General features: G+C 43.8%; 2 protein-coding genes across 14 annotated transcripts in view; both read left to right on the top strand.

Moving 5' to 3' along the window:
* The first annotated feature begins 170 nt into the window (after positions 1-170).
* On the top strand, positions 171-4,737 carry LOC124422608 (S1 RNA-binding domain-containing protein 1). The gene is made up of 2 exons (XM_046959301.1): positions 171-2,166; positions 2,263-4,737. The coding sequence occupies exons 1-2, from the start codon at positions 277-279 to the stop codon at positions 3,031-3,033; spliced, it is 2,661 nt and encodes an 886-aa protein (XP_046815257.1). The 5' UTR covers positions 171-276; the 3' UTR covers positions 3,034-4,737.
* Positions 4,738-13,243: 8,506 nt separating this feature from the next.
* LOC124422605 (ankyrin repeat domain-containing protein 50) overlaps positions 13,244-19,087 on the top strand; it is a 45,647-nt gene continuing 39,803 nt past the window's right edge. For 8 of the 13 annotated variants that reach the window (XM_046959288.1, XM_046959291.1, XM_046959297.1 and 5 more), the window contains exon 1: positions 13,245-13,530. The gene's annotated coding sequence lies outside the window, so the exon portion shown is untranslated. Of the gene's footprint in view, positions 13,536-19,087 lie in introns of all 13 variants that reach the window. The other 5 variants (XM_046959299.1, XM_046959300.1, XM_046959293.1 and 2 more) reach the window with 3 other exon arrangements.

Here is a 19,087-nt window from a genome sequence, read left to right as displayed (position 1 = left end):
GACTGACATTGTCGCAATAAAATATCGTTATTTTATCGTTAAATCGAGTATATCGTTTAAAACGATTAAAGAGAATATGCATTGGTATGGTTATATTCATCGATTTTCGCGGGAAAAAATTGAAATGTCAAGTAGCTACGATCGTCGCCAGAGACGCTTTAAGCAGCGGAACATGGTGGTGACAGGCGCGGTTATGTTTTAATGTTTACTTCATGCATGTTCTATCATTTTGTAAGATTCCGAAAGAAAAAGAAAAAAAAACGTTAATTTAGAAGTATGAAGAGAGTTTTACGGAATAAACAAAACACACCTATAATTATATCATCCGACGAAGACGAGGACGAGAAGAAAGAAATAAAAAGGAAAGTTGTAAAGAAAGAAATTCAGATTGAAGGCGAGAAAGGTAAGGGCAAGAAGAGAGTAGGAAATGTAAGAGGGAAGAAAGTAAAGGTAGCAAATATCAATGAAAAGGACGATAAAAGAGTAGACGACGAATGTATAAGGGTAATGGGTATTAAAAGGAAAAACGAGGATACAGACGAATCACATAATGCAAAAAAAGTGAGGTTAAAGAAGGATGATCTATCTGTCGTTGTAAAAAAGTCCAAGGAAGATGTATCTCTGAAAGGGGAAAGAAAGAATAAAGAAATAGATATAGGAAATTTTCCTAGCGAATGTGTGGAATGGACCGACGTCGACTACATTTGCGAAGTGGAAAATATCGATAAACAAGTAGCTGAAAATATAGTGAAACTTTTCAAAGATGATAATACTATACCTTTTATCGCAAGGTATAGGAAAAACATGACAGGCGGCATGGAACCGGATCAACTGAGATCGGTGAAAGAGTCCTTCGATCGTGTAAATGTAATAAAACATCGCGCTGCCGTTATTATTAAAGCCATCGATAAGTTAGGAAAGTGGACGCCACAGATACATTCTGCCATAATGTCTACCAAATCCGGGGACGATTTGGAGCATATTTATTCAATGTTTAAAGTAACGTCGAAGCAATCCTTGGCGGAGAGGGCCAAGTCGTTGGGCTTAGGTCCGATAAGTAATGCGGTAATAGAGGGAAAAGAAATTCCTCCTCTATCGTCGCTGATCGATCGAGAAAAGAAAGAGCTGCAAACCGAGCAACAAGTAAGGGAAGGAATTGTACATATTATAGCGGATATAATAAGTAAAAATAAAGGTACGTTTGACGAAGTGAAAATCCTTGAAAGAGCATCTATTATAGAGATTCAAACGGCGCGATCAAAGGCAAATGATACGTCCAAGAACGGGAAGAGGGATGTAGATCGAGAAAAGTATGAAATATATTTCAATTTCAAAAGTAACACAAGAATTATTAAACCGCATCAAATTTTAGCTATTAATAGGGCAGAGGCGCAGAAAGTACTCGGTGTAAAAATCGTTATACCCGATTCGTTGATAGATGGATTTAAAAATTATTGTTTGAACTCGTTGTTCAGATTCGGAGCTAGGTCGTCGTCGTCGGCCATACACTTGGCATTGTTGGAAGATAGTATCGATTATGCTTACAAAAAGTTTATCAAACCGTTGATAGTTCGAAGAGTACGAAGCGAGTTAAAGGAGAAAGCTGAGAATGCATCGATAAAGGTATTCTCTATCAATGTCAAACAGTTGCTACTGACACCTCCTGTACGTGGAAAGATAGTGCTGGGTATAGATCCAGGCTTTTCTCATGGATGTAAATTAGCAGTGGTATCGGAGCAAGGTAACGTTTTAGAAACTGCCGTAATGTATCCTCATAGAAGGACAGAAGGAGGTTCAGAAAAATCGATTAAAATTTTGACCGATTTGGTGAGGAAATATAAAAGTACTGTCGTAGCGCTCGGCAACGGTACGGCATGCAGAGAAACAGAAGTCTTTCTTTCAAATTTAATCAAATCTAATGCCTTCGATCCATTCGACGTTTCTTATACTATAGTCGACGAAGCCGGAGCTTCCGTATACAGCTGTAGTTCGGAGGCGAAACTTGAGTTTGCCAGCCTTGATCCAAATATAATCTCTGCGATCTCAATCGCAAGGCGTATACAAGATCCTCTTGCCGAATTGGTCAAGATAGAACCGAAGCATCTAGGTGTAGGAATGTATCAACACGATTTGCCCGAAAAACAATTGATACAGTCGTTGAACGAAGTTAGTATCCATATGAATATGTCGAATGAATATCCAGATGAATCTATCGAAACATATCTCGAAATAACTCGATAATTGGCTAATTTGTCCTTATAGGTTGTCACAGAGGCTGTAAGTTTTGTCGGCGTCGATGTCAACACAGCTTCCCATTCTCTTCTTAGAAAAGTCGCCGGTTTGAATGTATCTAGGGCGACTAGCATCATAGAATGGAGAAATAAGCATGGTCCATTTTTGAACAGACGACAAATTTTGAACGTAAAAGGCATCGGTAGCAAAACATTCGAACAGTGTGCCGGATTTATAAGGATTCTACCGGAGACAGTAACAGTTACCGGGAGTAAAATAAAGAAATCCAAAGATCCAGATAATTCTTTAAATTTTTTGGATCAGACGTGGATTCATCCGGAGTCATATGCTATAGCGAATGAATTTTTAAAATCATCTGGATGTAATGTAGAGGAAATAGGCAGTTTGCCTTTCATAGAAAAAATAAAATCATACGTCAAAGACGGTGGTTTGAGTTTTCGTAAGAAATTTCAGACGGACGAAGCCACGTTAGAAGTCATAATAAAGGGCTTAACTATGAAGAAAGACGAAGACATAAGAATGAAATCGCACTGTCCTTTGTTTCGTGCTTCTTTGCGAAATATCGACGACTTGACTGAGGGTACTTTGTTAAGCGGGGCTGTTAGAAACGTCACGCATTTTGGCGTATTCGTAGACGTTGGGGTAGGAAAAAATGGTCTTATGCCTACCAAGTGTTGCAAGGGTCAAACTCTTTGCATAGGTCAACGCGTGGAAGTAAAAGTTGTCAACATCGAACACAGACGTAATAGATTCATCTTGGAACTCATCAAAGCCTTGTAAAGTAATGTCGAAGGGCTTTCTTTGTCAAGAAAGAGTGCGAGATGTCAAATACAATCGAAATACTTTTTTTTCTTTTTTTTTTTTTTTTTCTTCAATCATGTACAATTACCCCCTCCCGCCCCCATAATATTACGTTTTGTACGGATTGTGAGCGAAATAAATTCATCCATTGAAAACATTGAGTAAGAAAAATGGAGAAAAGTTTGATTTGGAAAAAAAAAAAAAACAGAAAAAAGAACATTTGATTTGGAGCAAACCTTTTATTAAGGGGACTCGATGGATTTATTATGTGTGTGCCCGAACGAAAGGGTTGACTATGCTCGAAAAAGTCTCTCCTGCGTTTGTGCCGATCAATATACGCCAGTAGTCAATGGCGTAGCAGTAAGAAGCTACTTTTCTCTTTCCTTTCGTTTTTTTATTCTGGCAACTTCGACAATGGAAAAATGATTGTAGGAACGAGTTCATAAATAGTTTAATACCTGTACGAGAGGGTATTCAAGAAAATTATATATCGCGATAGAGAAAGGAGAAGTAAGATGCGAGGGTATTAAAAGGTACGATGTGCCATTTGCAATGCGTTTTATTCAGCCTAAGTGTACGTAAAACCGCTCGATTGCGAAATAATTGATGAAATTGTTTATTTATTTATTTTTTTTTTTTTTTTCTTTTGTCTCTACAAAAAGAACGAAATAGAATTTCGACGCGAATCAAGAGTGCCCCCTGTAATCGCTTTGCTTCGGTTTATCTTTGTCGATAAGGTAGACGTCCGTGGTACACGAGAAGGCATATTTCTTATTAATCTAATCGATTTATTGGAAAAGCATAATAATCGATCATCTCGTATCGTCGTTCAGAATTCCCTTTTAGATCGTAACAGTAATAAATATCACGTTATTTTCTTTTAGTTAGCATCCGTGTCCTTTCGCATTGTTACGCGGTCGTATACGTTTATTTAGGACAGTCGGTCAGGGAGCTTTAAAAATTGCCTCATTTTCTTCGCGAATCACGTACTTAAGAATTTCTTCGTAAGGGCCAACAACACGTTGGTCTCCCGATGTACGGCAATGATAAATTACAAGGGGCAAGCGCAGGTAAACGTAAAGTATAACGGAGCTACTACTCGAGCGAGCTTTTTATTTATTTTAACGATAAAACGATATTACTCGAGGATCTTGATTATTCGATGAAAATGAGTGACCTAGATATAAGCGTCTCTCGCGCGAGTTAACGAGAGTACGAGATTTATTTCACATAAGTTTTAATTAAATTTCTAATATGGATTTGAGCTGACGCTGTTAAAAAGTGATTAAATACGCGTCGATTAATCGAACTAATGCGTGCGAAATAATTTTCTAATTGGTTAGGGAAAAGATGATGAGAACCGTGAAACAGAACAAAGCCGTTTTATCCTTTGCTACTGCGACACGAGTCGGGAGGATGCCCGACGAAATAGGTTTTTATCCGGACGAAAACATTTTATACGAGGTTCGCGACGATCCTCGGATTTGTTAAACTATGGGAAAGAGAGAAATAGAAAAGAAATTGAACGAACTCGACAGATTGCGAGAGAAAATAAAAGGAGTCATAGTGCGGTCTCTTTCAGCGCTCCCTGATCTTTAGAACAATCGCTCGGCGTTTCGTAAAACCGTCCGCCGGCAATTATTATATTTGTCGAAAGTCTGAAAATTTATATTTGCCGAGTAAGAACAATGGCTTGTTATTTTCTATCCGTCCTGTTGAGAAAATATCTCTGGAATCGACACGATGTTTATTTTCCCTCGTGGTACCTGTTAGGATTATAGGACTATGGGGCCGGCATATAGCGCCGTTATATAGAGCGAGTGGAACAGGGCAGGGGGTGCTCCGTTGACGATGCTGCCCGATGCCGCGCGCTAGTGCTTTTTCCCCTGGCGTCTAGACGTCGCGGCGCCCGTTTTCAGGCATCAGCCGTTTTACGGAACTACGCTCGATGCTTCCACTCTCGACTACGTTCCTTATCGATCCGCGACATTGACGCGAATTAACGAAATTTTTCACTCCAACGGGAAAAAGGAGGAGGAATAAAGAAAAGAAAAAATAGATATGCGCATGAGAAGAATCATATTCGATGATCTCCCTTTCACGAACGATATCGAACTTTTTAATCAGCGAATGTCTTCCATGCATTCGGATAGGTTAAGGGTGCTGCTCGGATCGATTTTTAATCTTGGCAAATGACTCCAAGGGAAGGGCGCTCGGACCGCGTCGCAAGCGTTAAACCATCGCAAGAAGGAGACGATGCTCGCTGACGGCTACGGTAATGTTGCTTGTTGCCCATCAACAGGGGGAGGGGGGTGGGCATTTCCGATGGACGATCATTTCACTAAAGGTACATTTTCTTTTTTCTCTTCTTTCTCGCGGCGGAAAACAAACAAACAAATAGATTTATTATATTTCCCTTTGCGCCGAATATCGTCGGTTAGTGGAGCAGAGTCAACCGCGGAAAGTTTTACGATCGTATTAATCACCGAACTAGTGCCGGTGAACGTGCGCGAACAAAACTCTCGATATTTTTTTCCGAACGATTCCTTCCAAATTGTCCATGTATAAGATTCGAAGAACAAGGACGTTTCCTATGTCCTCGCATTTAAGCGAAATTAAAGCGCATTAAAGCGATGAAAGGCGAGGTGTAAGACGATTCCGCGATAGGAGGGCAATCGATGCACGCAGATAGGCGGACAGGCGGTCGGTCTGTCGGTCGGTCGGTCGGTCGGTCGGTCGGTCGGTCGGTCGGTCGGTCGGTCTTGGGGCGCGCGCATAGTAATATATGCACATAGCTCGGCTATAGAGCACTTGAAATGTTACGTAGGCACGTTTCGTACACGTAGGAGGTAGACTTTCGACCTTAACGTCCACCGACAGTTTAGGTTGGCTCGCCTACGCGACTCGCAAAGTTATTACGAAGCTAGCGCAAATCGTATTACGGTAGCTAACTGTGGAATGGCATTTATTTTTCGCATAGCTCGCAAACTTTTGCCGCGTTTCGTTATTGCCTTTGAATCCTTAACATCGAGTAAAATTTCACTTTCTTTCGTTTCCTGTGTAATATTTTCCGTCCCCGATTTTGATCCCTCTCGTAGAAAGGATACGGTTCTCTGGCAGAAGCTCGTTAATGTATACTGTGAGGTACCCCCTAGAATGTAACCTAACGCAAGAGCGATGGCTACGTTTTATTTCCGACAGACTGTCGCTCGATTAAACTCTCGTAAGCTCGTTAATCTCTTCCTATCTCGTTACTCCCGACGGAGAGTCGAAGGAAGCGAATGCTTCGGGTCCTTTTAATGGCCCAGCAAGGTAAGAAGCAACGCTTCATTTTACTCTCGCGATCGCTTAAAAACGCTCGTTACGTTACGCTCGAACCATCGTCGCGTTAAATTATACGAATTTTGTCCATGTAAAGCCATCCAACCTTCTGCTAGTTGGAAGCTCTCAAAGTGTGTAGGATGAAAATCTTCCAATGAGATTTAATCCCGGCTGCCACCTATCCTCGATTTCCGTCGTCGATTGCGATCGACGAAAGAGACTATCGCGTCTGAATAAAGAGGAGATTAGTTGGATAGCCAGCCGTAAGGGAAACCGTAGGAGAGTAGTTTTCTTAGCGAGAGGTGCGGGATACGAGTTGGAATTCCGAGGTTTCGCGACTCGAACGTTTTTCATTGTCGTAAATGTAAGAGAATACGTAGCGGATAGTGGAAGGTAGTGGGGTAGAGAACAGACACGCGTGCTTCTCCTCGTTGATTTGTGCGAAGACTCGAAAGGATTGTCCTGCTGGACCTGAGAGCTCTCCTCGTTAAGACACTCTCCTACCTTTGGAATATCACGTGCGAAACTAAGGTGTCCTCTGGGAGAGCTATACGGGGCCAGGAGCCCGTAATGCCCCTTACTTTTTCCATTTTATTCGTCCGATAAGACGGGGAAAAAAGGGGGAAAATCGCGAGGAAACTCGTCTTTCTCTTCTTCTTTTTGATCCTAGGATTCGTTTGTCATACTCGAAGGCAGATCGATTAATCAGCTTTTGTCGGTAGTAGCGCGATAGTAACTTTAGCCTTTCTGACAAAGTACGCGAGGTCACGTCGTATCCCAGGCGAGCAACACCTGCTACTATGGTCTTGCTAGGTAGGATCGGTTCGTGAGCTGACGCACGACTTTGCAGGCGGCGACCATTTCTAAAGCCACACGAGCAGTTGTTCGGTCCTTTGCGGTCGTGACTCTCCAGAGTGCCATCGTCCCTAACCTCGGAGTACCTCCCAATACCGTCACGAAGAACAATCGCCTAGGCTCTAACTTTTCCGTCCTTATCCATGTCGTGCCAGTTCATCGTCGTGCCAGCTACCGTACACGATAGAAAGAACGATGTCGGCGAATCTGGATAAAAAGAGATCCGTTCCTTATCTCTTTCCATGTGATGCTGTTCCTGGAGTTGCCTCTTTCTAATCTGCCTCTTTCATATCAAATAATCCGACGAAAAGATTTCGTTTTGCTTGTAACATTATTACAACCTATTCCGCTCATATCTTCCAAAATATAATGAATATTTTCACCTCGTGAGTTTAGCATAACGTTTCCGTATAGCGAATTTTTCATACGATCGTCTTCCTAACGTAGAAGAAACGAGAGAGAGAGAGAGAGAGAGAGATATCTCGATTTTAAAACTTTCCGAAAAGATTGGAAATTATTACCGCTGAACCTTCCTCGGATGGATTACATAGCTTCGCAAAAATTTTCGCAAAAATTTAAATCAAAAAGGTAAGCTACATAGACAACGACGATTCGGCACTCGATCTTGTAGTCTCGGACATTTTATACATTCGTCAATTTGCATATCCCTTTTTAAATTCCTCTTACGACGTATGCGCTCACGACATTCCTTCTTGATATTGTTTTGTGAAGATATGCCAATGTTTGCATGCTTCGAAATTTCATTATTGTTTGGTAAAAAGTTTAAATTGAAAAAGTCTTTGTCGAAAAAACGACGAAACGGGACGTTTCAGGTTATTCATTTCGGATCACTTTTGTTTGTTTCACTTTACGCGTTACTCGTTACACTCGTTCGTGTTTTTTGCAAAATTTTTTCACGCTTGCACGCTATTCCGTGATAACACGAAACGTAGAATATTCGTTCGTCAATGGAGAATCGTAGCTCCGCCGTCGCGGTCGTAGTCGCATCCGTTTCGCAAATCCGTTTTGAATGGAAACGCGAAATAATTGGACCGGGTTCGCAAACCATCGTAAAGCATCGTTTCATTTGTTCGCTTCTTTTCTCATATTTTCAGCGAGGCTCGAAACATATTTATCAGAAAGCGTGGTTCGCGCGAAAGTAAAAATGGATATCCGAAAGGTAAAATGTTACATCGAGCGTGCGTATAAGTGGAGGGATTAAAACCATCCCTCCCTCTCCTTCGTTCCATTCTCCTTTTTCCTCGGCACGTGGTATCCAAAGTTTGTTGATTACTTTCGAGGATCGTTAAAGTTAATGAGGTGCCCGACGGAAATCTTCGTAGGAAGGAAAATCTCGTACGGGCGACTACGTATGTCTGCGTCTGAATTGCGTGAATACGAAACGCTCGCGAGGAGCCGTAACGTCGAGCTTCGTTGAAATTATTCTCTCTCTTCTCGAGTCCTTCTTATCGCAGCAACAGCATATCGTAACGTTCAACGCTATTCGCATTTACCGTTGTGAATATTTCTTCACGTGGAAATGGGGGTCACGATGAAAAGATAAGATCGGATAATCGGAAATGTACAGTTTGCCATGCCAACGACGACTCGGATCCTCGAAGGAAGGGATGATCTAAGGACGGTTATACGTCGAGGAATACGGTTATACGGAGGGAGATGGTTACGGTAGAGGAGCTGTAAATCAACGGGAAAGAACGAAATGTCGCAGCGAGCACTTCCGAGAGGAAATTTCGAATACTTATTTATAAGATAGAGCCAAGGTTCGTTTCTTGTTCAACGTACGAATTCGAGTTACCGCTTGCGTATCAATATCATATCATTAGCACGTATAAGCGTCGCCGTTCGAATCGAGTGAAATAATTAAATGCATTTAATTAAGCGCATTTGAGGTACCGCGTGCGAAGGGAAGAGGAATTATTTGCAACTAGCGGTTCTACTAGCATTACCTAAGTAGACGTCGCGCGGTCTTGATGTCGCTTAAACTACATTACGGCTATTCGTATTTCTCCCCTCGTACCGTAAAGCGTATACTTTACACCGTAACGAAAGCAGTATTTCTGGAATATCGCCTTTCGCCATAACGAAGCGAAAGAGATTCGAGAATGAAAGTTGTCGAGACGACGAAAGAACGGACAAAGCCACAGAGAGACTTGGAAGGTGTCTCACTCGCTTACGATATCATCGCACCCGTAAGCGATACCGCGCCGGATACCAATTTCGCTAGGACAAACTCTCTTCCTCCTAAATCCGTCGCAATTTCAAATAGAAGAGTCGAGGGATCCTTTGAACGGGCCGAACGAATACGAGCTTGATCGAGGATACGTGCTGTGAGTAACGATAACGATCGCGGTTATGTCGTCTATCCTGATGCGTATAGATCGAATATCTAGTGACTTTTGAAAATAAAAATGAAAAAGGAATACTTGACAGTAGCCGACGAATCATAATTCGAGGACGTTCGTACCTGAAAAATCCTTGGAATGAAGTCCCACAGGAAGGGAGATTCACAAGCGAGAACGAAAACGGATAATTGGCTCGCCCGCCTTACGCTTTCCACACTAATTATGTATTTCGTAGTAATTAAGCCTTTGCGATAGAATAACGCGAACGAGATTGGCCAAGTATCTCGAGTTTCGAGCGGCGTACATATTTTATTACTCCGATGGTTCTTTTCGTTAACAAGCGCCGCTTCTCCGGCTCGAAACTGAAGCTCTCGTGGAAGATTGAGCATCGTACGCGTCGGTGATTTTAGCCCTCGCATGTTTTTTAATATTCGGGACGGAAGAAGAGAGAGGGATTATACGCGCTCGTTCCTTTATTCCTCCTTTATTTTCCGATGATACACGGTTGAACGTATACGTCATGGAGCGTAGAGGTGAAGGCAGGTGCGTTGGGGTTGCGTCATCGATCTGGCTGACTAATCCGACGTTCTCGAAATACTCGACGACTTTCTCGTATAATTCGCGCGACGATAAAACTACCGATCGAAATATCATTTGCTCTAATATCTAATGTAAGTTCGTTTAGATTCGAGCCGCAATAATAATCGATAATATGTTCCTACCTTTAACCGGTTGACCGTTATGCAATTGCAATTGTACGGTTTCGATATGGCACAGTTACATAAGTTCAACAATCGTACATAGGATCGTACCCTTTTCGTTTTACTCGACGATTACGTAAAACGGAAACTTTCTTTCGACTTTTCTTTAGAAGCGGAAAAGCGCGATCGCGAGCAGAGGGACGCAAAAAAGTTTCCATCTATTACGATTTATTTAGAATCGACGAATTTGTCGGGGTCGACTTTTAATCCGTTTAATTGCGTTTTAGAGACGGAACGAGGAGAGAAAGATGGCAAGGTTCGAGGTGGAACCTGTGAAAGCCGTCGTTGCAATATCTTGCGATAAGCTCCTAACTTTCCACCAGGGGCTGGAATGCGAAATGTAAAACGTTCTACGAGAGAGATCCCCAACGAAATATTGCTAATTTATTCGTCGTGGATATTAGAGCAACCTCCGGGATGGTCTAAACTCCTGAATGTCTTACCTTCGTTCGAGAATAGAATGTATGTCCGGTAACACGTTAGCCACGGGATGCCACGCTTAATTTCGCTCGCACGTTCGCACGATTAACCATTTTCCTACCGGTCGGAAAAGTTGGGAAAGCTCTCTTCTTCAACGAAACGAACTCTGAATTTTACATTCGATCGAGAATCGCCGTTGCCTCAAGCTAGTCGAGCTTTACGATCAGAATTATTGCCCATCGAAGGACATCGATGAGGCAGGAAATAATAACTTTGCTAATTCGACGAATTAAATCGACGATATGACGTGCCTAATATTCTCGGCGCTTTGCCATCACAATTTAGTTTCGACGTCGAAATATCGATCGGAGCCATCTCTCCGTGAAGCAATATTATTAGAGAACCGACTTGAATCGAGTAACACAATTTCCTTGGGTATGGCCTTTAAAGAGCGCAAGATCGTCGAAGAGAGCTCTGTTCGACGATTCAACGAAAAGTGTCGTATAATACGCTCGCGTTTCGAACTTTTCGGTAGGAATACTCGAATATGCGAGCAACAGGGATCTCTCGAGACCGATAGGAATTTCCGAATTCCTCGCGAGCGACGTTCGCATCTTCGCGAGAAACGATAGCTCGTCTCACCACCGGCGCGAACCAAAATTCTGCAATATTTTGTTTCGAAAGCTAAAGGATTCTCCTGTCTCCTGGTGTACCGTGAATCCTTCCTGGAAGCCGAAATTACCATCAAAACTATGCTTCACCGTCATTCCAAGGTGGAGCTCGTGCATTAAAGCACGAACTCCAGGCGCAACAACGTTCGCGAGATACGACGTCGCCGTGGAATACCTGTCTCATTAATTATGACATACGACTGGACGTATTAAAGGATTCATAAAGCATCCCCGATTCTAGCATCTCCTTTTCTGGACTTTGACGCCTCGTAGTCGATGCACTTTTATCGCGGCAAATAAAAAGAGACCTTGGTGGGTATATCTCGAGAGGCAAAATTGAACGTCCGTATATGCGTCGATGACAAAGAGTCAATCCGGTGGCGCCGTTAACGAGGTATAGAGTTTTAATCCTCATTAATCACGGGTCCTTGGCGTCGTTCGGGATGCGACGAACGTCATACGTACCTACAGTATTTTCCATGGTCTCTCCCGTAGCCGGACGAAGAATTCGTCCTGTCATTACGCACCGCATAAAAAGTGGGGTAGCGTAAAGTGCAACGCGGACGAGAATCCGACTGGAATGCGAAACGTGGCTTTGAGTTTACACAAAGATGCACGAGAATAGAAGAACGTTTGCGCGTCGTTCTAATCTATTTTTAGCGTATCACCGATAGAAGGAAGGACTCATCGATTTCTTCGTCTAATATTGTCGTAATTGAGAAATTATGCAGATCGCGTCGGTTTAAAATTCGTTGTGGCGTAAGGCGGAACCAGTTTGTGACTCATCGTAATAACAAGAGGAGGCGAGAGACAACTTCGGAGCGACTATGGATGAAGGTAAATGGGGTGTGTTTGGGAACAAAGTACATACACTTTATTAGCGATTAATTGGCTCGTTGGAGAATCGACTAGTCGAAATTTGTTGGGAGAAAAGACCGAGGTAAAAAGAAAGGGAGTTTACGACGTCTTTGGTTTCTTCTCTCTGGGGCGACCATTAATGGCCCCTTTCGATCGAGCGAGAAACAAAAAGGTCGCCCGCGAAAATACTCCGAGTATACTTTTCTCGGATTTTCCGAACATTTCCCATTTTAAAAGATTCGGAGTCGTGCTTACCGCTAGGAACGTTAGCGGTTACATCGACGAAAGAGGAAAAAAGTTTCTTTACCCTCGAAGAGTTATGGGATCGCAAGTTGTGGGACGCGGAATAGAAGCGTGCACAAAGGTAACGGTACGTGCGCTTTACCCTCCCTCGTGAAATATTATCGCGTTGCGGTCCTCGAATTTAAGCGTGATTTATCGGAAACTGGAAGAAGATGATTTAATCGATGAATAAGGAGAAAAATATACCTATCTATAGACCGGATAGGATTGACGCTTGAGACCGTTAGACCGAGAGCGTATAATTCTCGTAAACCGATAAAGAGTATTATCGAAAGCCGATCGTGTCTAGTCCGAGGTGGTGCGTCTAAGGTAGTAGGGAAAATGTATTCTTTGCTCTACTCTCGGTCCGAAAAAAAAGAGACCTGGAAGGAAGAAAAAAAGAGTAGGAAAAGACGGCAAAGTAGGTAGAGACACCAGCTGAGGACCCTGCCATAGGAGCTGCTAGGAGCGGCAGGAGCGGTCCGAGTGAAATGGGGTGGGGAGCGACACGGCGGCGGCGGCGGCGGCGGCGGCGGCTCGAAAAGGAGAAGGGATAGAGATAGGCACGATCGAAGGGGCAACGAGGAGGGGAGTCGGCGCGCGCGCCTCTGGTGCAGGTAGAGGGGGCAAGCGGTGTCGCGGAGAGGGGAGTAAACACGCCGGCGCCTCAGTCGAGCGACGTCCGTGGACTGCGTCGTATTTCCTTTTGAGTCTCTCGTATCCTCGAGCGTTCTATCGTCACGTCGACGGGCTTCGTCGTCATTGTCGCCGTCGTGCTTACGTTTCCCCAAAGAGGAGTGTCCATTCTCTTTGTTTACGGCGCCATTACGCGTACCTTACCATAAAGTCTGTGTGAATCGATCGGACCATTGGAGGATGGACCATTGCTCTTCCGACAAGGACCAGTTATAAATCGAGCGACGATTTTTATCTCCTTCTTCCTTGGTAAGGTAAAAGAATCCGAACAAAAATATACGCTTTGCCACCGACGCCAGAGAAACGTCTATATACGTATATATACATACACGCACGTAGAGAGAGAGAGAGAGAGAGAGAGCGTCACAGAACGCGCGCGCGTCTTGTGTTCCGTTCGTTCCCTTTTTTCCTTTTTCTCGCTTTTGTGCCCGACCTTCCTTTCCTCGTTTCGCGGAATACGTGGCGGTTCTGCTCTCTGCCCAAAGAAAAGAAAGATTGCTTTACTCACAAATGTCTCTTTCTTTTTCTAAACGTTGACTCGAATTTCCGTTAGTACTCTTTCTCTCTCTCTCTCTCTCTCTCTCTCTCTCTCTCTCTCTCTCTCTCTCTCTCTACATACACGTCATTTTATCTCTTCTCTCTAGTAGCCCAGCGCGACGGAACAAAGGGACAGTGCGTGGTTAGGGAACGAAGAAGAGACGGAAAAAAGAACAGTGGTTAGAAAGGAATAAGAGGGGGAAAGAGAGAGAGAGAGAGAGAGAGAGAGAGTGATACGAGTCGTATCGATCGAGAGCACAGCCTGTTTAGCGTAAGTCGATGAAATCCTTCTATCGTATTATTGCTGGTAATGATCGAAGCGTTTGTTCGTAACGATGGCAGATACATCGAAGCGTATTTCCGTAAGCAAGAAACGGAAAACTGGTTCTCTTTACCGGTTCTTTCTTTCTCACATACGAGAGCGCGCGCGCACGCACGCATATGCTATCCTCTCATCTCTTTTTCTCGCTTAAACGTACTTCTCGAGCTTCGATTATCGAAATAACTCTGATGAGAGAGAACGGGCAAGTTCGCTTTCCTTTCTCTCTTTCCTGTCAATCAGTCAATCAGTCGATCCAAGTGCTATCCATCGAGTCGAGCTCGTTCGAGCGAATTTCATATTCGCCTTTATCCTCGTCCTTCGACAAATAATTTTTCGGACAAATAATAATGCTAAGCGATCAAAATTTCTTTCTTTCTTTCTTCTTTTTAGGTTAGGAACGAAAGCCACACGACGTCTCCTGTGCATAATGCATCTCGAGTACAAAGAATAAGCATTAGAACGAACAAATTCGACAATATTATAGGTTATGAATGCGTTTGGAAGAAGAACGTTTGTCGTTAACGATCGCGAGTGCGTTTGAACGATACGCTTCCTGCCGTCTGCGTATCGTCGAATAAAACTCGCGAATAGTTCTCCATCCCCCAAGTAATCATCCTTATTAGACGTCTCCGAGGAACTTGAAATTATACGGTACATCGAAAATTACGAATAGTATAAGTACGTTACGATTATATTTTCCGCCGTTACATGTGCTGCTTCTTACGACCAACGCGTTCCCGTTCATTTTCGAAAGTGAACAGCGATCGATTCAATTACGTATTCGTTGATGTAAACGTTTTCATCGAGATATTTCGTCGTTGATCGTTGACTTTTAAATATGGCGGAAAGTTTGCACGATTGAAGAATTTTTATGGCGTACGTGCGTAATGAAACATTCCCGGAAATAACAGCGTCTTTCATTTTTCGATATCGTTTTCGAAACGTTTGACATATTCGTTTCGTTCCTATGAATCGGCTAATAAACGGATCGAATTAAATGTTCGTTTTTTTTTTTCAGAATCGACGATTTTGATTTCATCATAATTTTGAAAGCAAAAATGAGTTTTGTAATCGGTCGAAATTTCTTTATAATATATTCGCGAAGACGTAGGTGCAGGCGTGTGCAGTCGCGTCGACGTTACTCGTTCGATTTCGATCCGTCTTATCATCGCGGTAATTAATCTCGCGTGTGACGTAAAGTCGCCGAGCATAACGAGAATTTATCGTCGGCTAATTAGCTGTTTCTTCCTCCTCCTCCACTTCTACCATCCGCTAGGATCGACGTGGGTGAATGCTTTTGTTTCGCTATACTCGATCCTTTAGCATCGTATGTACTCGCGAGTATATACCCGTATTAGCGAAAACGGATCACGTAATTCGAGGGCAAGAAGAAGCTTGTCTCTCGGTCGCGCACACCGAGCGACGACGTTCTCCTTTTTTTCGCGCGAATGTGCGTGCGCGCTGATCTTGACGAAGAGAAAAAGGAAAGAAGAGAGAGAGAGAGAGAGAGAGAGAGAGAGTATCGATCGCGTATTCCGTAGAACTTACGGACGAGAAAGAGTACTTCGATAAGCTCGTGGAATCTTGGAGCTCGCGCGACCGAGATATCGGACCGTCGGTGTTTTGTTACGAAACAGGTTCGTGAGAATGCACCGCGTGCACCAACGATCCATAAACTTCGAATAGACGGAGATGCAGGTACAGAGTCGAGTGGCGAAGTAGGAGGTTGTACATGTGTGCGAGAGAGAAAGAGAAGGAAGCCCGCTCGGCAAAGCTGACCCATACCCCACGGCTGGGACCGAGCTGAGCCGAGCCGAGCTGAGTCGAGCTGCAAGACAGGTAGTGACGTCACTGACCCAGCTGCCGCTCTTTCGCATTCGTCTTTCCATCGGCGGGAAAAGCGAGTTTCTGCTAGGAAGGGATATATATATATATATACACACACACACACACACATATGCAACTTGTCGCTGCCGCTCGATTTACAGCGAGTACTCGCGATAGGAGGACGTATCGTATCGTCGATATAATAGGAGCAGCGTTGGACGAACTCGGAAATTAGTTTGCGCGAACCCTCGTCGATAACGATTTAATATTTCACCTACGTTCGATACTATCTACGTTCGATATATACGTCCCCTCGAGAGTCGCTGATTTTCGAAAAAAATTTCATTCTCGAACGGGATCCTACTTTAAAAGCGGCTATTCCCCGTAGACGCACGACCCTGAAACGCTTAGGGAAGCGTTTCGTTTTCATGGCTAGACCAGTGAAGAGGGAGGAGAGACGCGCGGAGGCTGGGATTCGGTCGAATTTAATATTGGCACGCGCGGTGAGAGTGCGTAAGCGCTCTCTTTCTCTCTCTCTCTCTCTCTCTCTGCCTCCTCAATCTCTCATCTTGTCGTAGGAACAGCTCGAGAGCGCAGTCTCGAGCGTTGCAGCTGCAATTGCGAGCACAGACTGCGGACAAAAGAGTAGCGCGCGTTCACACCGTCCTCCGTGCCATTCAGCCGAGTAAATATACTCGCGACGACGACTTCCGTAACGAGGACGTACCTCCTCCCCCCACTCGATATATAGTTTTACCTATGTTATTTAGCGCGTGACCCTCGATTATGCCGCCTCCATTCCAATTATCGATCGAATCGTAATTATCTCGACTTTGTTATGAAAGGAATAAAGTAAGCTACGCCAAGTTGTTTTATTTGGAGGCACTCCAATAGTTTGAATTTTTCGACACCTTGGACCACCGATATTTCTGGACGCGAGAGCAGATAGTATTTTCGGTCGAAAGATTTTTGATCAAGTACAACGTCGGTGGTCACCGTCGCGGATACGTCCGAGTTTACGTTTTGAGTTTTCAAAATATGGATTTTCGATCCGTACAAACGGCATCGCTCGCTCCTCGACTAGTCTCAATTTCCCGAGTAAGATCTTTCTCTCTTAGCTCGCCCCTTTCGCGCTCATTGTTCTCTGCGCGAATCGGGAAAGACAACGAAAGAAGATATAGAGGCTCGCGTCGTTTATCACGTGGAAACATTTTCTCCCGATATATTCTCGCTCGCGAGTTTCTGGCGAGCGCACTGTCGAGTAGTACAGATAATCATTCGATTTCATGGAATCGGCGCAGCGCGTTTACGTTCGCGATTGCTGCGAAATTAAATCCCCGCTCTATCCCTTCTCTCTCTGTCTCTCGGTCGTACCAGGAGTCATCGAACGCTGACCGTTGAGTTTATTCCACGACGTTCACTTGATTCCAGAATATACGAATAGGACGACGAAACTCCGAGCAAGAGATTTCGCGAGGGTTTGCCCTCTCGCCATAGATATATCGATATCTCGCATCGATCGGAATAGAATCGTACACGCGAAACTATATTTATAGGATAGAAACTGGATGATGATGTAATCGACGATAGTACGAGATAATCCTATCTTACGTTCGTTCTCTTTCCATCTTTACGATCGTATTTATCGATGGAATCGATGGAATATATAAAAGCGAGAAAAGAATCGCGATATCTCGTTTTTACAAGCTCAATGTGAAAACAAGTGGGAGGTTTACTTTCGCTATCCGTTATCAAGTAGCAGTCCGTTACTATCGGGGGGAACGTCGATCCGAAGACGTTTCGCAGCTTTGTTATTGCAGCTCGTCGTCGGAAGATAAAACGATTACGCGAACGTGCAACTATCGAACGTGTCTCGGGACACAAGATAAGCTTAAGCTCGCCGTCGTCGAACAACTTTTTCGTCGCGGAAAGTCTAAGGGAATTTGGTTTTCGCGAGGTATAGACCGTAGTAGATGTAGTAGGACTCTAAGGTGACAGACCGAGTAGTCGCGTCATGCTTTCCTAGGACGCGAGAGAAAGGAGAACTTGCGAGTCGATAACGAGAGGGAACCCTCTCGAGTACGCGCACACCAGACGCAGGGAGAGCGAGCGAGAGAGAGAGACGTAAGCACGCTCTCGCTTTGCTCGTTCAAAGCTTTGGTGGACGCTTTGGCTCTGCCTTCTCCTCGGGCTGCATTACGTGTTTCCAAGGCGAAACGACGGACACCCACCACACCCTTCTACGCCCTTCTTCCTCTTCTCTCCTTCGGTTCGAGCCTCCATACTCCATATTTAACGAGGCGCGCCCGACACAATGGGCTTTATGCTAGCAATCAGTATTCTACTTCCGTGAGCAGACATTGAGACGCTGAGTATCGATCCGCTTCCTTCAATGTCAATAACCTGGGCTCCTCCGCTAACTCTATCGTTCGCGAATCGACTAGAACTTGTCTCCTCGCTTATAGTCTCTAGCATATACGCTAGCACGGGGACCGATCCGAACGGTCTTGGGTTTCCTCTTTTTGTTTTTTTTTTTTTCTTCTTTTTTTTCTTTTCCTTTTTTTTCTTTTTTCTTTTTTTTTTTTTTCTCTTTTCCTCTTTTATCCTATATTAATCTCCACCAACGTTATTTCATTTATGCTTCCTGCATTGGCACGTACCACTGCGTTGTATAGCCTTTGCCAAAGTATTTGGGTTAATAGAGTAACGTTGCATCGATAAACGCTAACTAAGCAGTAACTCCCGAGAACATTGGGGGAATATCGGAAAAGTAATGGAGAAAAAGAGCGCCTGGTATTATATATCCGAGCGGCATCATAAATCGTCGGACGAGCTAGTAATTTCGACTACAACAACCATCCTTGATCGTACTTCGTGTCCGTCGAAGACGATCCTTTCGAAATCTTATCGTGACAAACGATATCCTGCTATTCGTTCGATCACGTACCATTTTTGCCAAAGAAAATGAATGAAACGAAATAAAAGAGGAAAAGTGATGGACGAAAAAAATTGTATCGAAAATCCTTGAAAACTCGATCGGGGAGGAATAAATCGCGCGCAGTAACAGCGCCATAGAATTATGCTTCGTTTATGATTTTTTTACTCATACATACGCACAGC

Source organism: Vespa crabro, chromosome 3, assembly GCF_910589235.1.
Source record: "Vespa crabro chromosome 3, iyVesCrab1.2, whole genome shotgun sequence".
Taxonomy (NCBI): Eukaryota; Metazoa; Arthropoda; class Insecta; order Hymenoptera; family Vespidae; genus Vespa; species Vespa crabro.
The sequence above is the reverse complement of the archived record's forward strand: the minus strand, read 5'-3'. Positions and strand labels throughout refer to the sequence as shown.